This window comes from Mus caroli, unplaced genomic scaffold, assembly GCF_978045245.1.
Source record: "Mus caroli unplaced genomic scaffold, Mus_caroli_1 scaffold_14, whole genome shotgun sequence".
In the NCBI taxonomy this organism is placed as follows: Eukaryota; Metazoa; Chordata; class Mammalia; order Rodentia; family Muridae; genus Mus; species Mus caroli.
In genome coordinates, this window is record NW_028227269.1 from 52,061,829 (window position 1) to 52,076,551 (window position 14,723).

At 42.7% G+C, this 14,723-nt stretch overlaps 1 protein-coding gene across 5 annotated transcripts in view; it reads left to right on the top strand.

The window, feature by feature from the left end:
- The window catches only part of Npas3 (neuronal PAS domain protein 3), an 829,848-nt gene that overhangs the window by 592,580 nt on the left and 222,545 nt on the right, over nucleotides 1–14,723 (top strand). For all 5 annotated transcript variants that reach the window (XM_085830373.1, XM_085830374.1, XM_085830370.1 and 2 more), the window contains one exon: nucleotides 1,187–1,276. In XM_085830373.1, coding sequence (XP_085686499.1) covers nucleotides 1,187–1,276 — 90 coding nt within the window. The remainder of the gene's footprint in view (nucleotides 1–1,186; nucleotides 1,277–14,723) is intronic.

Here is a 14,723-nt window from a genome sequence, read left to right on the forward strand (position 1 = left end):
TGGTAACTGATGCACACCAGCAAGAGCAGCATCCCTGCATGCCCAAGAACAGCACTCTCTGCCCCAGATACCTCCTGGAGGTCCCACTCGCCATTGTAGCTCTGGAAAATATGTTTCCATCTCCTGCTCCTTGGGGAACACATTTAAATCACAGAATCAAAACATACAGGAGCCATTTTTTCCAGTATTCAAGTAGACCAAGATTTATTGAGGTTTGCAAGAATATGTATTTCTGACTTTTTCCACCTGTCTCTATTTATAAAAGCATGTCATTAGTGTGTCCATATACCTTGTTCCAGATCTCGTCTTCTGAACTTACAAGTTCACGGCCTTTGTTAATATCACTAAGATTTAAAAGTTCTTTGTCTGTGGAAACAGACTTCTCTGCAGCCTAACCTGTTAAAGACAAATAACACAAAACAAAACCTGTGAGGATGGCGGAGGGTATGAAGTGCTTTTGATGACGGGAACTGGAAACAGGCGAGTCCTGATTGCGTTGAGTTTGTACTTGGATCCCACAGTGGTTTCCATCATTTGTCAAACCAAACCGGAACTAGAATCCTCATTTAGTAAAGTTAGACTGAGACTTTTGAATGACAGATGACACTGAAGACAGCTTTTATTCCCTTCAGTTTTTGTTAGTTTTTTCTTTCTGTTTTTGTTCCCAAGAGGCACACTAGAAACTCTGTCACAAACAAGCTGGATTGTGTGTGTGAGGTTTTAGCCGGACACACTCGCCCATAATACACTGACTCTTCCTGTTTTCTTTACAATTATAGGTACCCAGTGTATGGAGAGCATCATTTATTAATAACCAATTATTGATATTCATATCAATCAAGCAGTAGAAGTCATTCCCCCTTTCCTTTCATTCATTTTAATTCCTTAACCCAGGAACCTACTGGTTTGATGGCAGTTACTACTGAATCCCCCCAAATAAAGGCAGTGTCTCATAAAATCAGCATGGCCTTGATACATCTTGGTTGAAATGACAAAGACAGAAAGAACTCTCTGAAATAGAAAAGATGGGTGGTCTTTAGCCCACTAATTCATTCATATAATGCACTATAAACCAACTTAGGACTTTCGTCACCCGTGAAGATAAAAATGGCCTCAATTCACTTTTTCGTTTATTAGTATTATCTCTGTGTATATGTATTAACACAGTTATTCTTTTTTCTTACAGTCCCTGGATGGCTTCGTATTTGCACTAAATCAAGAAGGAAAATTTTTGTACATTTCTGAAACCGTCTCTATCTACCTAGGCCTCTCACAAGTAAGTCGAACAATTTAGATTCCTGGCACTTAAATGCAAAGTCTCCTTCAGCCCACTGTTTTTCCTTCTCAAAGAGATGCTCTGCTTAGCATGAACTGTCTAATTTATTCTTTAAGGGCCTCTACCTGACTCTCCCAAGTCAGAGGAGCCTGTCTGTGTTGGGCTTTCAGAATAAACTTGCACTCAGAAATTTGAGTTTCCCTTCCCCGCCCCTCCCCCAAGGATCATCATTAATTTATTGAGAACAAATGAAGTTTCTTCCCTTCGTTGTTTTGAACTTTGAAACCCCAGTGCCCGGTAGGATAGGGACACACTAATAGTGCTTCCCTTGTGTCCTATTACTGGATGTTTATGGAGTGCCCTGTGCTATCCTGGGAGCTGACACAATGGCAGGAGTCATTTGGAGTCAAGAAATGCTGAAAGACACCATTAAAATGTGTTTCGGGGAGGGTTCCTGCCAGGAGAGACTGCGCTGCCTTGGCAAAATCTGCCTGATGCTGGAAGACAATTTCATAAAATAAAGCTGCCTTTCATGGTTTGCCATTTAATTGCTCGCATGTGTTTGTCAGGGGGTAGAAGAGAATGCAGAGGCTTGTAGGGCAAGGGACAGAATCCTTGATTTTTCTCCAGAAACACAAACACTTCGATTCTGCTGCATTCTGAGGCCCACGCTGCAGTTACAGATTGCCGGCCTATCCTGAAATAAGGTCTTCCATTCAGCTAATTATCCAGATGTTTTGGCCATGAAAGCATCCAACATCTGGGTGTCTGCTCTGGTACAGGTGATGGGCTGAATCTGACCCTTTTCATGTGGTGGTTGAAACAAAAAGGGACATGAAGCCTCTGCAGAAAGGTTTAGTTTGTCTGTGATGATCTGCCAAGCAGGATAAGCTACTGCTCCCTCAACTGCCTCCAGGCTAACGATGGAGATAAGAGTCTCTGGTCTCCTCATAAACAGGTCCCACCCAGGCTCGGAGCTTCTGAAGGTTGGCACCACTCAAAAGAAACATCCAGCTTGGCTGGAACCTTCTGGCTGCTAGTGGGGTTTACTGGGAGACAGCTAAATCAAGGAAGACACTGGGAAATAATAGAGAGATTTGGCGTTTGAGGAGGGCTGGGGAAGGAGCAGAAACCCTGCCAAATTTGATTATTTGCTGTTGAGATTCCAAACGGGGGATGCAATCATGAGCCTTTCCTTGGAGAACACGTGTGCTCTTGACTGTTGTGTGCACACCAATTTCTTGTGGACTCTCAAAAATCAGGGGATGGAATCTGACTGGTGTTAACTTGGTACGCATCCTCCTGTATCTCTAGAGATCTCTCTTTTGTTGTAGCCTCCAGCTGAGATTTTAAACCTCATCTTAATCTGTTTGGGAATCTACAGTTCCGAGTAGGGTGCACCTCTGTGTGGTTAACGCCAAGTATTGCTGGGAACCCACTGTTGTGATTCTCTGATGCCACACTTCCGGGTTTATGTGGAGTATCCAACAGAGTTTAATAAGCCCATAAAGAAGAAGGATGAATAATTAGTTTAAGCAGGTAAATGCTAATTAGGGAACTCCTGAAAAGCATCCATTATATACTAGCTGCAAACACATTTTACAGCCCTGGTTAGTGGTGTAGTCCAAATTCTGTCAAGGCAACTGCATTTTCTGTAATTGAGATGTGTATGTTTGCTTTGCATAACAGATGGCTCTGTATGCGTAGACTGATAGCTAGGAAAATAATAATTGCATTATTCTGGCCAAAAGAATATTAGCTCTTGGGTTTTGGCCATTTCAGGCAGTCCTCCTGCCAGCACAGCATATGCACATATATGGATTGGATTTTCAAGGAAATTGATGCGTCTGGAATAGTGTGGCCATCTGAAATATCATCTGTTCAAGGGAAATTTGGCTTTAACCCTGTGCTGGTTTTTCCTTTCTTTCTCTGCATCTCTGCTCTAACACTGGAGATTCTTTTCTTCCAATGAGAAACAACTAGTGGTGCTTTCTAAAGCAACCGTGTAAAAATGACACCGTGTCTGGCACCTTCCATGAGGCCAGCCACTCCTTTTCTCGTAGTGGCAGTTTGAGTGGGAAGCAGGAGTCAGTGGGATGACTTCCGGATACAGATCCGAGCCACTCCATGCCTGGCCATCTCCTGTGGGTGCTGCTGCAGTGTGGGTATCAGCATATATGCTCAGGGAGAGGCTGACAGAGTGATGAATTTGGAAGCAAGGTGTAACTACAAAGATGAGGGCATAAATCGGGAGATGGGAGATTTTTGCCCATATCAACTTAGGTGGGTTTAGAACAGACGTATAAGGAAAATTCTTGGTTGATATTAACATTGCACATGTAAGTGCAAAAGACAAAACAGGGAGGCCTCTGCTGAACTCTGGGGATGTTTTCAAAGGAGCTGAGGTTCTGCATCTGAACAGGAACATAAAGGTCCCTACCCCATAACCCTTCCTGGGTATCTCCAGTTCCATCTTGCAAAATTGAGGTTCAGGGTTCTCAAGGGTTACATCCAAAGAAAATATGCTCTAAGCATTTGTTCTGCCAGCGCACACACACTCGAGAGATACCCACACACCTGTACAGAAACGTTAGATGTAGCCACGTATTCTTAGCCAATGTGGTTAACCTGTGAAAGTCTAGATAAGAAGAAAGCATCCATTCCTTTCCATGTGGATTTTGCTAGAGAGTGTGGGACTCTATCTATTCCTCTCAGAACTGGCTGTAGGCATGTGAGCACGACAGTGTCCGAGAGAACAACATAGTTACAGCTGCATTCCTAATCACATAATACTCCTGTCCATTTTATTCTCTTTCACCATGTGAAATGGCTTAGGCTTAGAGAAAAGTAATGTTCACCTTTTACACATGAGGAATCCAAACAAGGAATTTCCACTGAGCACTGTTGGGCAGCCTGGTCCACAGACAGCCAAGCAGACTTCCTTGTCTGCTTATATAACACCTGAGCCTTGGATTTGTGGGCTACTCTCTACAAAGAATTCTTGTAGCTTTGGGATGACAGAGCAATAGTGAGGCCCCAGAAGCCTCCTCTGCATTTCCAGATAGATAATAGATGGATAGATAGACAGATAGATAGATAGATAGATAGGTATTGATAGATATTGATAGATAGATATTGATAGATGAGAGAAAAAGAGAGAGAGAGAGAGATGCTTAGCTTCAGGCTACAGTTTGCCTTCATGAGTGACAGTGACTGCCAGGAGCCAGACGCCCTCCCCGAAGGAGGGGACCCACCTAGCAGTGCTCATTTGGTCTGCATAGAGACTGAGTGCCATGTGCCTGGTGATGCGGCATGCCTAGAGCTGGTGGAGCCGGCTCTGCTCCCTGCCATAATGGAATTGGCAAGACCGAAACTAAAAAGAGAAAACAGAATGGCTCTCCCAGTGTTGAACATGAAGCCGTGCTCTGAAGCCAGCTTCTAGGAAGTTGCTTCCAAAACAGAAAGAGGATTCTCACTAGAGAATCCAAAAAAGCTATCACATGGTAAACAGAAGGCATCTCTAGTTGAGATCAGACTTGAAGCTTGGGGAAATATTTATGTGTTGACTATATCTCCTCTTTCCAAAAGAAGATTTAAGATAGATGTATATAATAAAAATAGAATAAAGAAAAAAGATAAAAAACAATATATAACATGTTACCACAGGGGTGGAAAAAATAAATATATACCTTAAATATGGCATGGAAGAGATTTAATAAAGCTTTAGTCTCAGCTGGATGCTTCCTGGCAACCAAAGCCAAAAGGGAAACTACGACTGGCCAGCCATTAACAACAGTGAGACACTACTCATGTTTTTCCGAAACTAAAAACTGAAAGTCAATGCCACGTAGGATTCTTTATAGGCTACACAAATTATTATGATTATGTAGCCTGTTGTATGATTATGACAAATTCATCCACTTCCTTTAGAGTTCATACTTACAGGGTATTCGTGGCAAACACAAGTGTAAGAGGCAGAGAACGCAGGGCTTAGTGGACTAGGGGATAAAAGTGAACTCAGGGCTTTCTAGAAATACCTCATACGTGAGATGGGAAAGGAAGGTACAGATGTTGGCCTGGGCAAGCAAAGTGTTCCCGTTCCCCCAGTCCTGTGTACAACAAAATGGGCTATGGAACAAACATGAAACCTGGAAGTAAGTACTTCTTAATGGCTCAAACATCTCATCCGCCGGCTGAAGGCTCTCTCACAGTGACTCTGGACACACACACACACACACACACGCACACACACGCACGCACGCACACACACACACACACACACACACACACACACACACACACGCTCGCGACTCAATGCACTTGCCTCGCTCTTTTCTCCCCATGCCCCACCCTCCTGAAGCCTTTGGCCATGGCAAGCCAGTCAGAAGGAAGCTCCAGCCGGTCACAGGTTGGCTGACTCGAAGACAGCTTGCTTAGGGTAGAATGGACACAGGATAAAACCTGAAAGAAGTGAAAGTGAAAACATGTCAATAATATATTTTTTTTAACCCATGGAGACATCTATTTCCCACAAGCCCCTTCCCCCATCCTGCCATTCGCCTCCATAGTTTAGATCCCACTGCATTTGTTGTATAGAACGGCAAATAAAATTATAGCTACAGCACACAAATACAAGGTCAAATAAATGACAGAGCTCAGTCTATTTGTGCAGCTATTCTGAAAGGGAGCCATGGTGCCAAGTGTGGTTTATTTGAATAATAAAGAAGAATTAGATTCCCCTGATAACTTGGCTGAGGGCCAATAAATCACTGGAGGTTAAAGAGGCTGCAACTGCCTGGCTTCTCTCTTGCTTTTCCAAGGCATGAGCTCAAACTCTCCCATGCCTTGCTTCCCAATGCAAATCATGGGGTTAGTGTATGGTTAACACTCTCTTTGTGCTTCTGAGTGTGTGTGTGTGTGTGTGTGTGTGTGTGTATTCACTCACACATATATACATATATGCATGTATATATATACATGTATACATACAAATATGTATATATGTGTGTATATGCACATATGTATTGGGGGCTAAAAAAGGGAGATGTAAACTTTCCTTAGTAGTTATTACTTTTGTTTGGCATCAGTGCATCCTATGGAGTGGAATATATAGACCAGAAACATAGGCTTATTTCAACCCATCCCAGGGCCCACAAGGGTTGGGAACAAGTGTTTATAGTTTTACAACTGGTTTTCTAAATGTATGCAGTACTGAGATAACTGGCACGCCTTTACTAACCATGTACAAATATAGCTTTATATCTTCCTTTTGCAAGTCTTTCAGGCAGGAATACCCAAGTTAAAAAGAAATGAAGTAGTGAAGTACGCCATTTCCACAGCTCCATGCGTCCCCTCCCACCACCGAGATGTCTGCATTTTTCTCCTGTACTAATCATAAAAAGTTCATCATTCCTACATGTAACAAAGAAAAATGTGCCTTTGAACATGGAGGCTCTGAGGGTTCAGAGACTACTGAGCAAATATAAGTAACAAAATAATTCAGAAACAGTACAAGGCGCGGTGGCACATTATCAATTTACAGCATTTAAATTGATAAATGCTTGGTGGTGACGGCCTACAAGGGCACTTTGAAAAGCAAAGAGCGACCTGGCGAAGAAATTGATTTTTCCCCCCCGAAAATGACTGCATGATGCATCATTTGACTGCATGCTGTCCGAGTGCTTGACAGAGATAATCTCGCCAATCCCACGGGTGACCTTATCGTTCTCACCAGGGCAACTTTGTCTACGTTCTGACTTTGTGTATGTCAAGGTTCCTCCTGGCAGGATCCTTGGGGGGAAAAGTTCCTCTGTTCAATCCAGATATTGAACTGCTAATTCTCCCCTCTCCCTTCCACCCCACCCTCCCAAATAGGCAAACGCACCTCGTTATTTCCTCTGTAATTCTGAACAGCTGGCCAGAGCCTGGAGCCATCCAGGGCTATGTATCTTTGCAGATTCCTTGATGGACTCATAGCACCCCTAGTTATTAGATGATCATAGCAAGGGTCTTCCTTAGCAGGCGCTGTCAAAAGACTCCCTAACGTCAGGGAACACACACCATCTAAGCCAAATGGAGGAAGCTAACCCCTTACTCTCAGGGCTTTTTATTCCCTCTCTTGTCCTGTAAGTGGGTCTCGGAAACATGAACCTGTCTTAATTGACAGCTATTCAGTCCTTGAGGGTGCTGGGCTCATAACTTTAAAAGTAGGTAGCGTTGACCATACTGCCTAGGTAGCATGTCCCCAAGAGCCTTTGCCTTTGACTCCTAGGGTCCGTCTGTGGGTGGAGATTTTAGTAAGTGATGAGGTTTCTGCAGTACCCCTTCATATCCAAAAGCATTTTCATTCCTAAAAAGAACAATTCTCTACCCTTCAATTCTTCTGTTGCCATACATGGACACATGCGAATGTGTGTTTACCAGCGATCTTCCTACCACACAGCTTGTCCTTGATAATTACAATTCCTGATTAGCCATTTCTTGAAAGCAGCAAATTCCCTGCCTGGCTCAGCACCCCCCCCCAAGCTCCACTCCCCCACTGCCTCTGACACCCTCAGTTCACCATCCTCAACCCCTTTTACCTCCTTCTTTCATCCACAACATTAATTCTGAGTGAACAAGACGTGCTTCCTTGCATCTGACAAGATTTGCTGCAGTCTCATGCGACAAAAACCCAACACTCATTCCAGATTCAGAAAGTAGGATTTATAACAGCATTTTAATTTAATGTTGGATGTCGAACATATAAAGAGATCACAGTAGTACTAGAGCTGGAAATTGATGCCTTTTTTATTAGTGTCCTCTCAGAAGTGGGGGAGACGCTGTTTGTGCGGTGGAGCACAGAGCAAGCAGCCCAGTCAGATGAATGAGGACATGCTATCTGCAAGGAATCATATTTCAAGCCACTGTCGGCCTCTATTGATGTGCTCAGAGTTGAAAGGTTATGCTAGTAAATGCCATCCGAATTTCCAGCATTAGAAATCGGTAGACTAATCTGCTGCCTGTCACTTGGTGCTCAGCCTACATGGACTGCGTGGGTATGCTTTACTTATTTTAATTCCAAATTAATTCCTTATTACTAGTGCATTTCTCTCTCTTCTCAATACCTCCCCCAGTCCCCAAATGGGACTGGATTTTTAACAGATCTTTAAAGGAGGCCAGTGTCAGTAGAAGAAATTTACTGTGGCATCCTATATGAGAATCATTGCTATTTTTATTTATTCCCAAGCAGAAGGCTAAACCACAGGACCTCTGGGCAAAGGGGACCTTTCTTGTTAGACTGAATCGCGGGCTCCCAGGACAGCTCAGGAGAGGCTCACCACTGTCAAGTGTACAAACTGAAGATCTTCAATGTCTTAATTCTAACATTAAAGTGAGCAAGAGAAGAAATGAGGCCCAGCATCCTTCATTCGGTAGAGAAAGAAATGTGAAGTCAGAAATGCTGCCTAAAAAACATTCTTGCTTTATTTGTGTGCTGGACAAAATGCTATTTTCCAGTTCATTTTTGAATTAGAACACGGAACAAAAGTAAGATTCAGGAAATTTAGCTATCATTCTAAGTCTGTAATTTATTCATTTTTAAATAATGAAACGGTGTTTTTCTGAATTAAACCATGTATTATTCATGCAGGCATAGGCAGTGTAATGTCCCTGGATTTCTAGAAAGCAATGTACATTTCTTTGCCTGGCAAGCACTATTTTCTATATGGTATTAATTTTATGGCTTATTTTATTATGCAAAGTTGGAAAGTAAAGATAATTTCTGTTCATAATGTGGTGCTTATGTAGACAATATATGCAAAATAGTACCCTGTACCTCAGCCAGCATCCTTCCTCAGCTAGCCTGGGCCCTGGGAGAGCAGGAGCGAGTGCAAGCTGCTTAGATAAAGAATAGGAAATAACTTGACCTGCTGAGAAGAAGGTCAAAAAATCGCTAAATTCACACAAAAATCCAAATTTCATCTCTAGATACACACCTTCAATCTGTCTTAGGGTTTAGGGCCAACATGAGACATCATAGACAGAGGTAACATTGTTGCAATTTCAGTTGAAAAAAAATAGTAAGAAATTGACTTTGGATTTTTTGCATACATTCTAGAACTAGACTGATAACCTGAGAATTAATGTTGGTTTTAGACACCAGGTATCCCATGGCTTTCTGCTTTTCTTATTCTTGCACCTTCATTTGGAAAAACAATCTCATTTTCCGCAAACCACCACTTTTAAAGAGAATGATATCAGCCAATTCAATTATTTTAGCTATTTTGATGTATATGTGTATTTGTATGCAGATATGTTAATGAGTGGATACTATTGGCTATATTCTGGTTTGAGTTTTACACTTATTCTGCTTTTTGTCTACAGATATAAATAATTTCTGATTCACTAAACAGCAAAGCTGATTTTCCTTTGGGCTCTCTCTCTCTCTCTCTCTCTCTCTCTCTCTCTCTCTCTCTCTCTCTCTCTCTCTGTCTCTCTCTCTCTCTCTCTCCTTTCTGGCTCCTGGAACTACAAATTCACCACATTCAATAACAAGACGGAACCTTCCTCCTAGGCTGTTAATTTTTAATGTGCTGGCAGATTAAATCTATTGCTTTTGATAACCACAGAAACTTTTTGAGAGCAGGAGAATGTATGCAAAGAAGGTTTTCCCTGGGAAGGAACGAGGTGGTTTGAGAGTGGACATTTCTCAGGGATGCTGAAGGCCTTGCCACAGTTAACACAGCACACCAGTGAGCCTAGGGTATGCTTTGATAAATCTCAAGAGTTTGTGGACAAGAACAGCGTTTGGGTAAACAAAACCCACTGATTATATTTACAGTTTTGATGTTGTTGATATTGTTTTGTTGGGCTGTTTGTTTGTTTGTTTAGTGGGTTTTTTTTTTTGTTTTTAATTTTTTTGTTTTTGTCTAAGTTTGGGCAGAAATAAACTTTCTATTAAGAATCCCTACCCACTTTGGCTTTCTTGATAGTGGCAGCATTATTCTGGAAAACAGATGATTTCTTTCAATTGCAACTCAGGCAATGGTCACTGGCTATCAGCTGGGAAGGGCTAAGGCTTGACTTGAAGGGACAGAGATGTTGGAGATGGTGGCACCAGTCTCAGATTTTCCTTATTCTGCCATCTTGATTTCCAAGTTGTTTGTTCCTGCTGTAATACTTGAGTCTAGCAAATCAACCTTTCTAATTATTAACTTGGTGTTCATTAGGAGCTAAAAAAAAAAAAAAAAAAAAAAAAAAAAAAAAAACATATTCACATAATGGGCTTGGTCCAACATAGGGCAGATACAGAGGAACATTTCTAGAATATTCTAGCCCCAAGGTGATTCTTTCAGAGGAAGCGTGAGGTTTGACTTAAGAATGTTAAAGCCGATGAAATTCCAAATGACTCCACAAACATTCCTGTTAGTGCTACAGAAACGTTTCTGTAGTTGCTGTGTTGCTTTCTTCCTACTTTGGACCATTCAGAGAACCTTTAACCCAAAATCTCAACAGTGTGTGAAGGCACACCAGAGAGGCACAGGGATGAGGCATTCAGAGGCGCCAAGCCACCATCTTTCCACCTCCTTAGTTGCAGGTAAGAGTATGCAAGGACCAAGAAAGGGCCGGGCTGTTCCTCTGCTTTCCAAAGAAGTCGGGCCAGTTGCTAAGATTCACTCAGCTCTGTAGTAGAAGCATGGGCTTGCAGCCTTGGGTATAGTGTTCGTTGAAATTACAGGAGTTGAACTGAAGATAATCCCGAAAATGTCACAACTTCTCTGTGACACTGGGTGATATGTTTATCCATTCATTATCCTGGAGAACACCTGGGGCGGTGCTCAGGAAATCAGATAGTGCCTTTTAAAATAATTATAAAAGAAGCCAAGATTAGCAGGCAGACAATCCCGAATCATGATGTTACTAATTTTGAACTGTTTGGGGGCATCAGCTTCCAAGTCACAACAGTGTAATAACTGACTACAACTGTCAGCAGTCCCGAGAAGACAGGGTGCCAAGTCTGACGATTTCTAAAACGCAAATGTTTCCTGGAGATGAGATCCAAGCACTCATTTTCTGTTTATAAAATTAAGACACTCTGTGGGTGACATTTCCTATTGTCGCTTTCTGGCTGGGTTCTTTTGTATGTGTTAGACATGTAGTCGGTGGGGAAGCAAGAAAATGAGCCCGGGCCGGGATCGAGGAGACCTGACTGGGTCTTATCTGTTCTCCTAGCAGGGCCCTAACCTTGAGCAGCCCACACTGTCGTTTTTTTGAGGTTTCCAGGACTTCTGCTTTGCAATCTGTTCTCTTGCAGTTCACTTAGCAGTGGGTACTCATTGTTCCCTTCCCCGCCCCCACGAGGTGCTAGGGCAGCGTCAGGAGAGGGAGGCTGGGAGAAGGCTATCTTATTTTTAACCTTCAAAGGAATTTAGCTGAGCAGATGCTACACTGAAGTAGTCAGACTAGAGAGGAAACGATATGGCTTCTAAAGGGCACAACTCGCATATCTACTGGGCTAAAGTAATTCTGGCAATGCTTCAAAGGATATAGCTTTGGATGGCGAAGTAGGTAGGCTGTGCAGTGAGATCACATATGGCAGGCTGTCAAAGTCGCCTACACTTTCCGTACATTTATATAAGTGCAAATGGAGGCTCTTAGACAGGGTCCCCGGCAATTTCCTGCTAAGACTGCTTTCAGATTATCTGATATTATTTGACTAAATTATCTCTGTAGAAGCGAGGACAACTTTTATGATCAAATATTTTGAAATTAGTTTTCCTCGTTGGCAGATTATCTGAAATATGAATTGCTCTCGTTTGAGCACTCGAAATTGAAAGGCTTTTGGTAATGGCAATTATACAAAAACAAGGGTACTGAAGTGCTGTATATCACGCTGAAGGGGATATGTTTATAGGTCAGTGATGTCAATAACTGGAGTTCTTACAGATCCCTCGCCGTTACCCTTTCTTTCCCAGCTACTGCAAAGGACAGACTGGCGTTCTTTTTTAACGAGGGTTATTCCATTTTGAGAATGCATACTGATTTTACTGACTCCAGGCATGTAAATGTAGTCAATTCATATTTATCACATTTCCCAAACCTTTCCTGGGGTGTGTGAGGATGGGGAAAATAGGAGATACATGAAGAACACGTAAAAGTCTAAACAGGTCTGAGGTGGTGCTCTGTGCTCCTTGACTTTTACCTCCTTGCAGCTTCTTAGGGATAGCTTCCTTTCACCCTGTGGCCTTCTGTCCATGGGTGGGACTTCACAATCAATGTGCAGAATAGGTATGTTTCACTTGTTATGTGTCTACACTGTCAAAGTATGTTCAGTCGGGGAGGTTATAATGCTAGATAGCGTTGGGTGAAATTGCTATCCCCATTTTATAGATATGAAAACTGAGGCACTGAGATTAAATACTTTTCATCCAGAAAGTAAGAGAACCAGCACTGGAGCTGATCACACTGTTAGCCATGGTTACCAGTTGCTCCTGGAGAGTTGTTAAGTAATTAGCTTACCATTTTGATTCATTCAAGTTTTATGGGTTAAAAGAACCCAAGACTTGGAGCAATTAAGCCTCCAGCTTAGAATCATGAAACAGAGAGTGTTTCTATGCCAACACACATGAAAGCTTAGGGAGGTTCCATAAATATATCTGAAAATTCAGATTTTTTTAAAAATATGCCAAGTTTCAGTAGTGGGGCTAGGTAATCGATAATAAGGTCTGTGGTTCTTCCATGTGCCAGAAACAGCTCTAAACCTGTTGGTAGCTATGGCATCTTCCCTGTTGTCAAGGACACCAGCTCTAAGATGCTGCGGGCATGGCAGCCAAGAGACAATGGCCTTCACATGGCCTCAAATGTTTCATTGAGTGAGGAATGTTGCATGTTGCCAGAGAATCAGAGATGGTGAATGCAGGTGGCTAGCTCTGCCTGGAGGAATTTGTAAAGGATTAGCAGAGGGCTGACATTTCAGGTCGGGCCTTTATGGCCATTTCCCACGTGGAAAGGAGGGAGGTGGTGCCTTTGCCAGACAAAGGTGAAACACATTTGCACAATTATTTCTTGTGGTGAGAGAGAGAAATCGCAAAGGAAGTCAGCAAACTAGGAAGGCAGGCATTGCTCTGTGGGACCGTGGGAGCCGTAAAATGTTTCCGTAAGAAATGTACAGTATTAAATTCATTCCTTAGGAAAAATAGATTTGGTCAAAAAAGCAAAATAGATGGTAGAGAGTATCTTCCATTTAAGACTGAAAACTAGAAAATGGTTAAAACGGGGCATGTCCCCGGAAATCCCTGGTGGGGGGATTTAAAAAGCCTTTTTCAGATGAGGCTAACATCTGGGTAGCAGATAGAACAACTGGAAGAAAGTGTTTTACAGCTTAGTTTGGCTTACAGAGTTCAGTGACCCTCAGGGAGCCTGTGGGACATCTATTGAAAGGGCTTTGGAAACTGGAGGGAGAGGTTTGAGTTCACAGTTCCAGGTGGGAAAGTGGTTGGCCTCTAAGTGGGACCCACCCACCCACCGCCACAGCAGTTAGAGCTTCAGAAAAGGAACTTGCAGTTTAAGAATGAGGGAGATTTGGGGCTGGAGAAATGGCTCAGTTGGGAAGAGCACTTCCTACTCTTGCAGAAGATCAGAGTTCATCTATGCCTGTAATTCCAGTTCCAGGAGATCTGATACCCTCTTATGGCCTCTGTAGGCACAGAAACATAAATAGATCTTAGAAATATTTTTAAAGGAGTTGTGGGGCTGCTAAAAAGGTAGGCCTGAGAGATATCCATTTACTCATAGGCAAGAGGGAGGGAAGGCTGTATAGACAGATGATTAGGTGGTCAGAACATATTTATACAGTATCTTCCCCAAGAATCATGAGAAGCTGTCACTGGGAAAACCAAACCAAAGACCCACAGAAAGGATGCAACTGGTTATCTAAACTAGAATAGTAAAAAGCCATTCTACCCTCTAGGGAGAAGATGGCCAGTATTCTGGATCACTGGGGAAGGCTGACCCCTGATGCCATAGGTTAAAGGGCAAGAGGAACACGTGTATTCAGGACATTTTGGTACACTTCCAAGCTATTTAATGGTAAAGAAAGGAGTAAGGGAGCAAGGAAAGGCTTGGGAATTGTCTAGGAAGAGAAAAAGCAGACAGATGACATGTTGAAATTGAAGTAACTTCCACACTAGGTTGTAAGGCCAGAACAGGGCTGTGGGGAGTCACTAAAAGTTTGAGAGAAGGGCCATGGTTTTGAAAGGAGAAGGATGACAGTGGGAAGGAACTACAACTTAAGTAAGGCAAGCTCTCCTCTCACATGTCTGCTGCAATCAAGCTGAAGGATGGGTCTCATCGACAGGCATGGAGAAAGGAGGTGAGCCAGAAAGGGATCCACCCCAGTCCTCACCTGTGTGCTAAGACTAGCCAACTGCAGTCTCATCATGCAAGGTTGCAACCATGATGGCACACA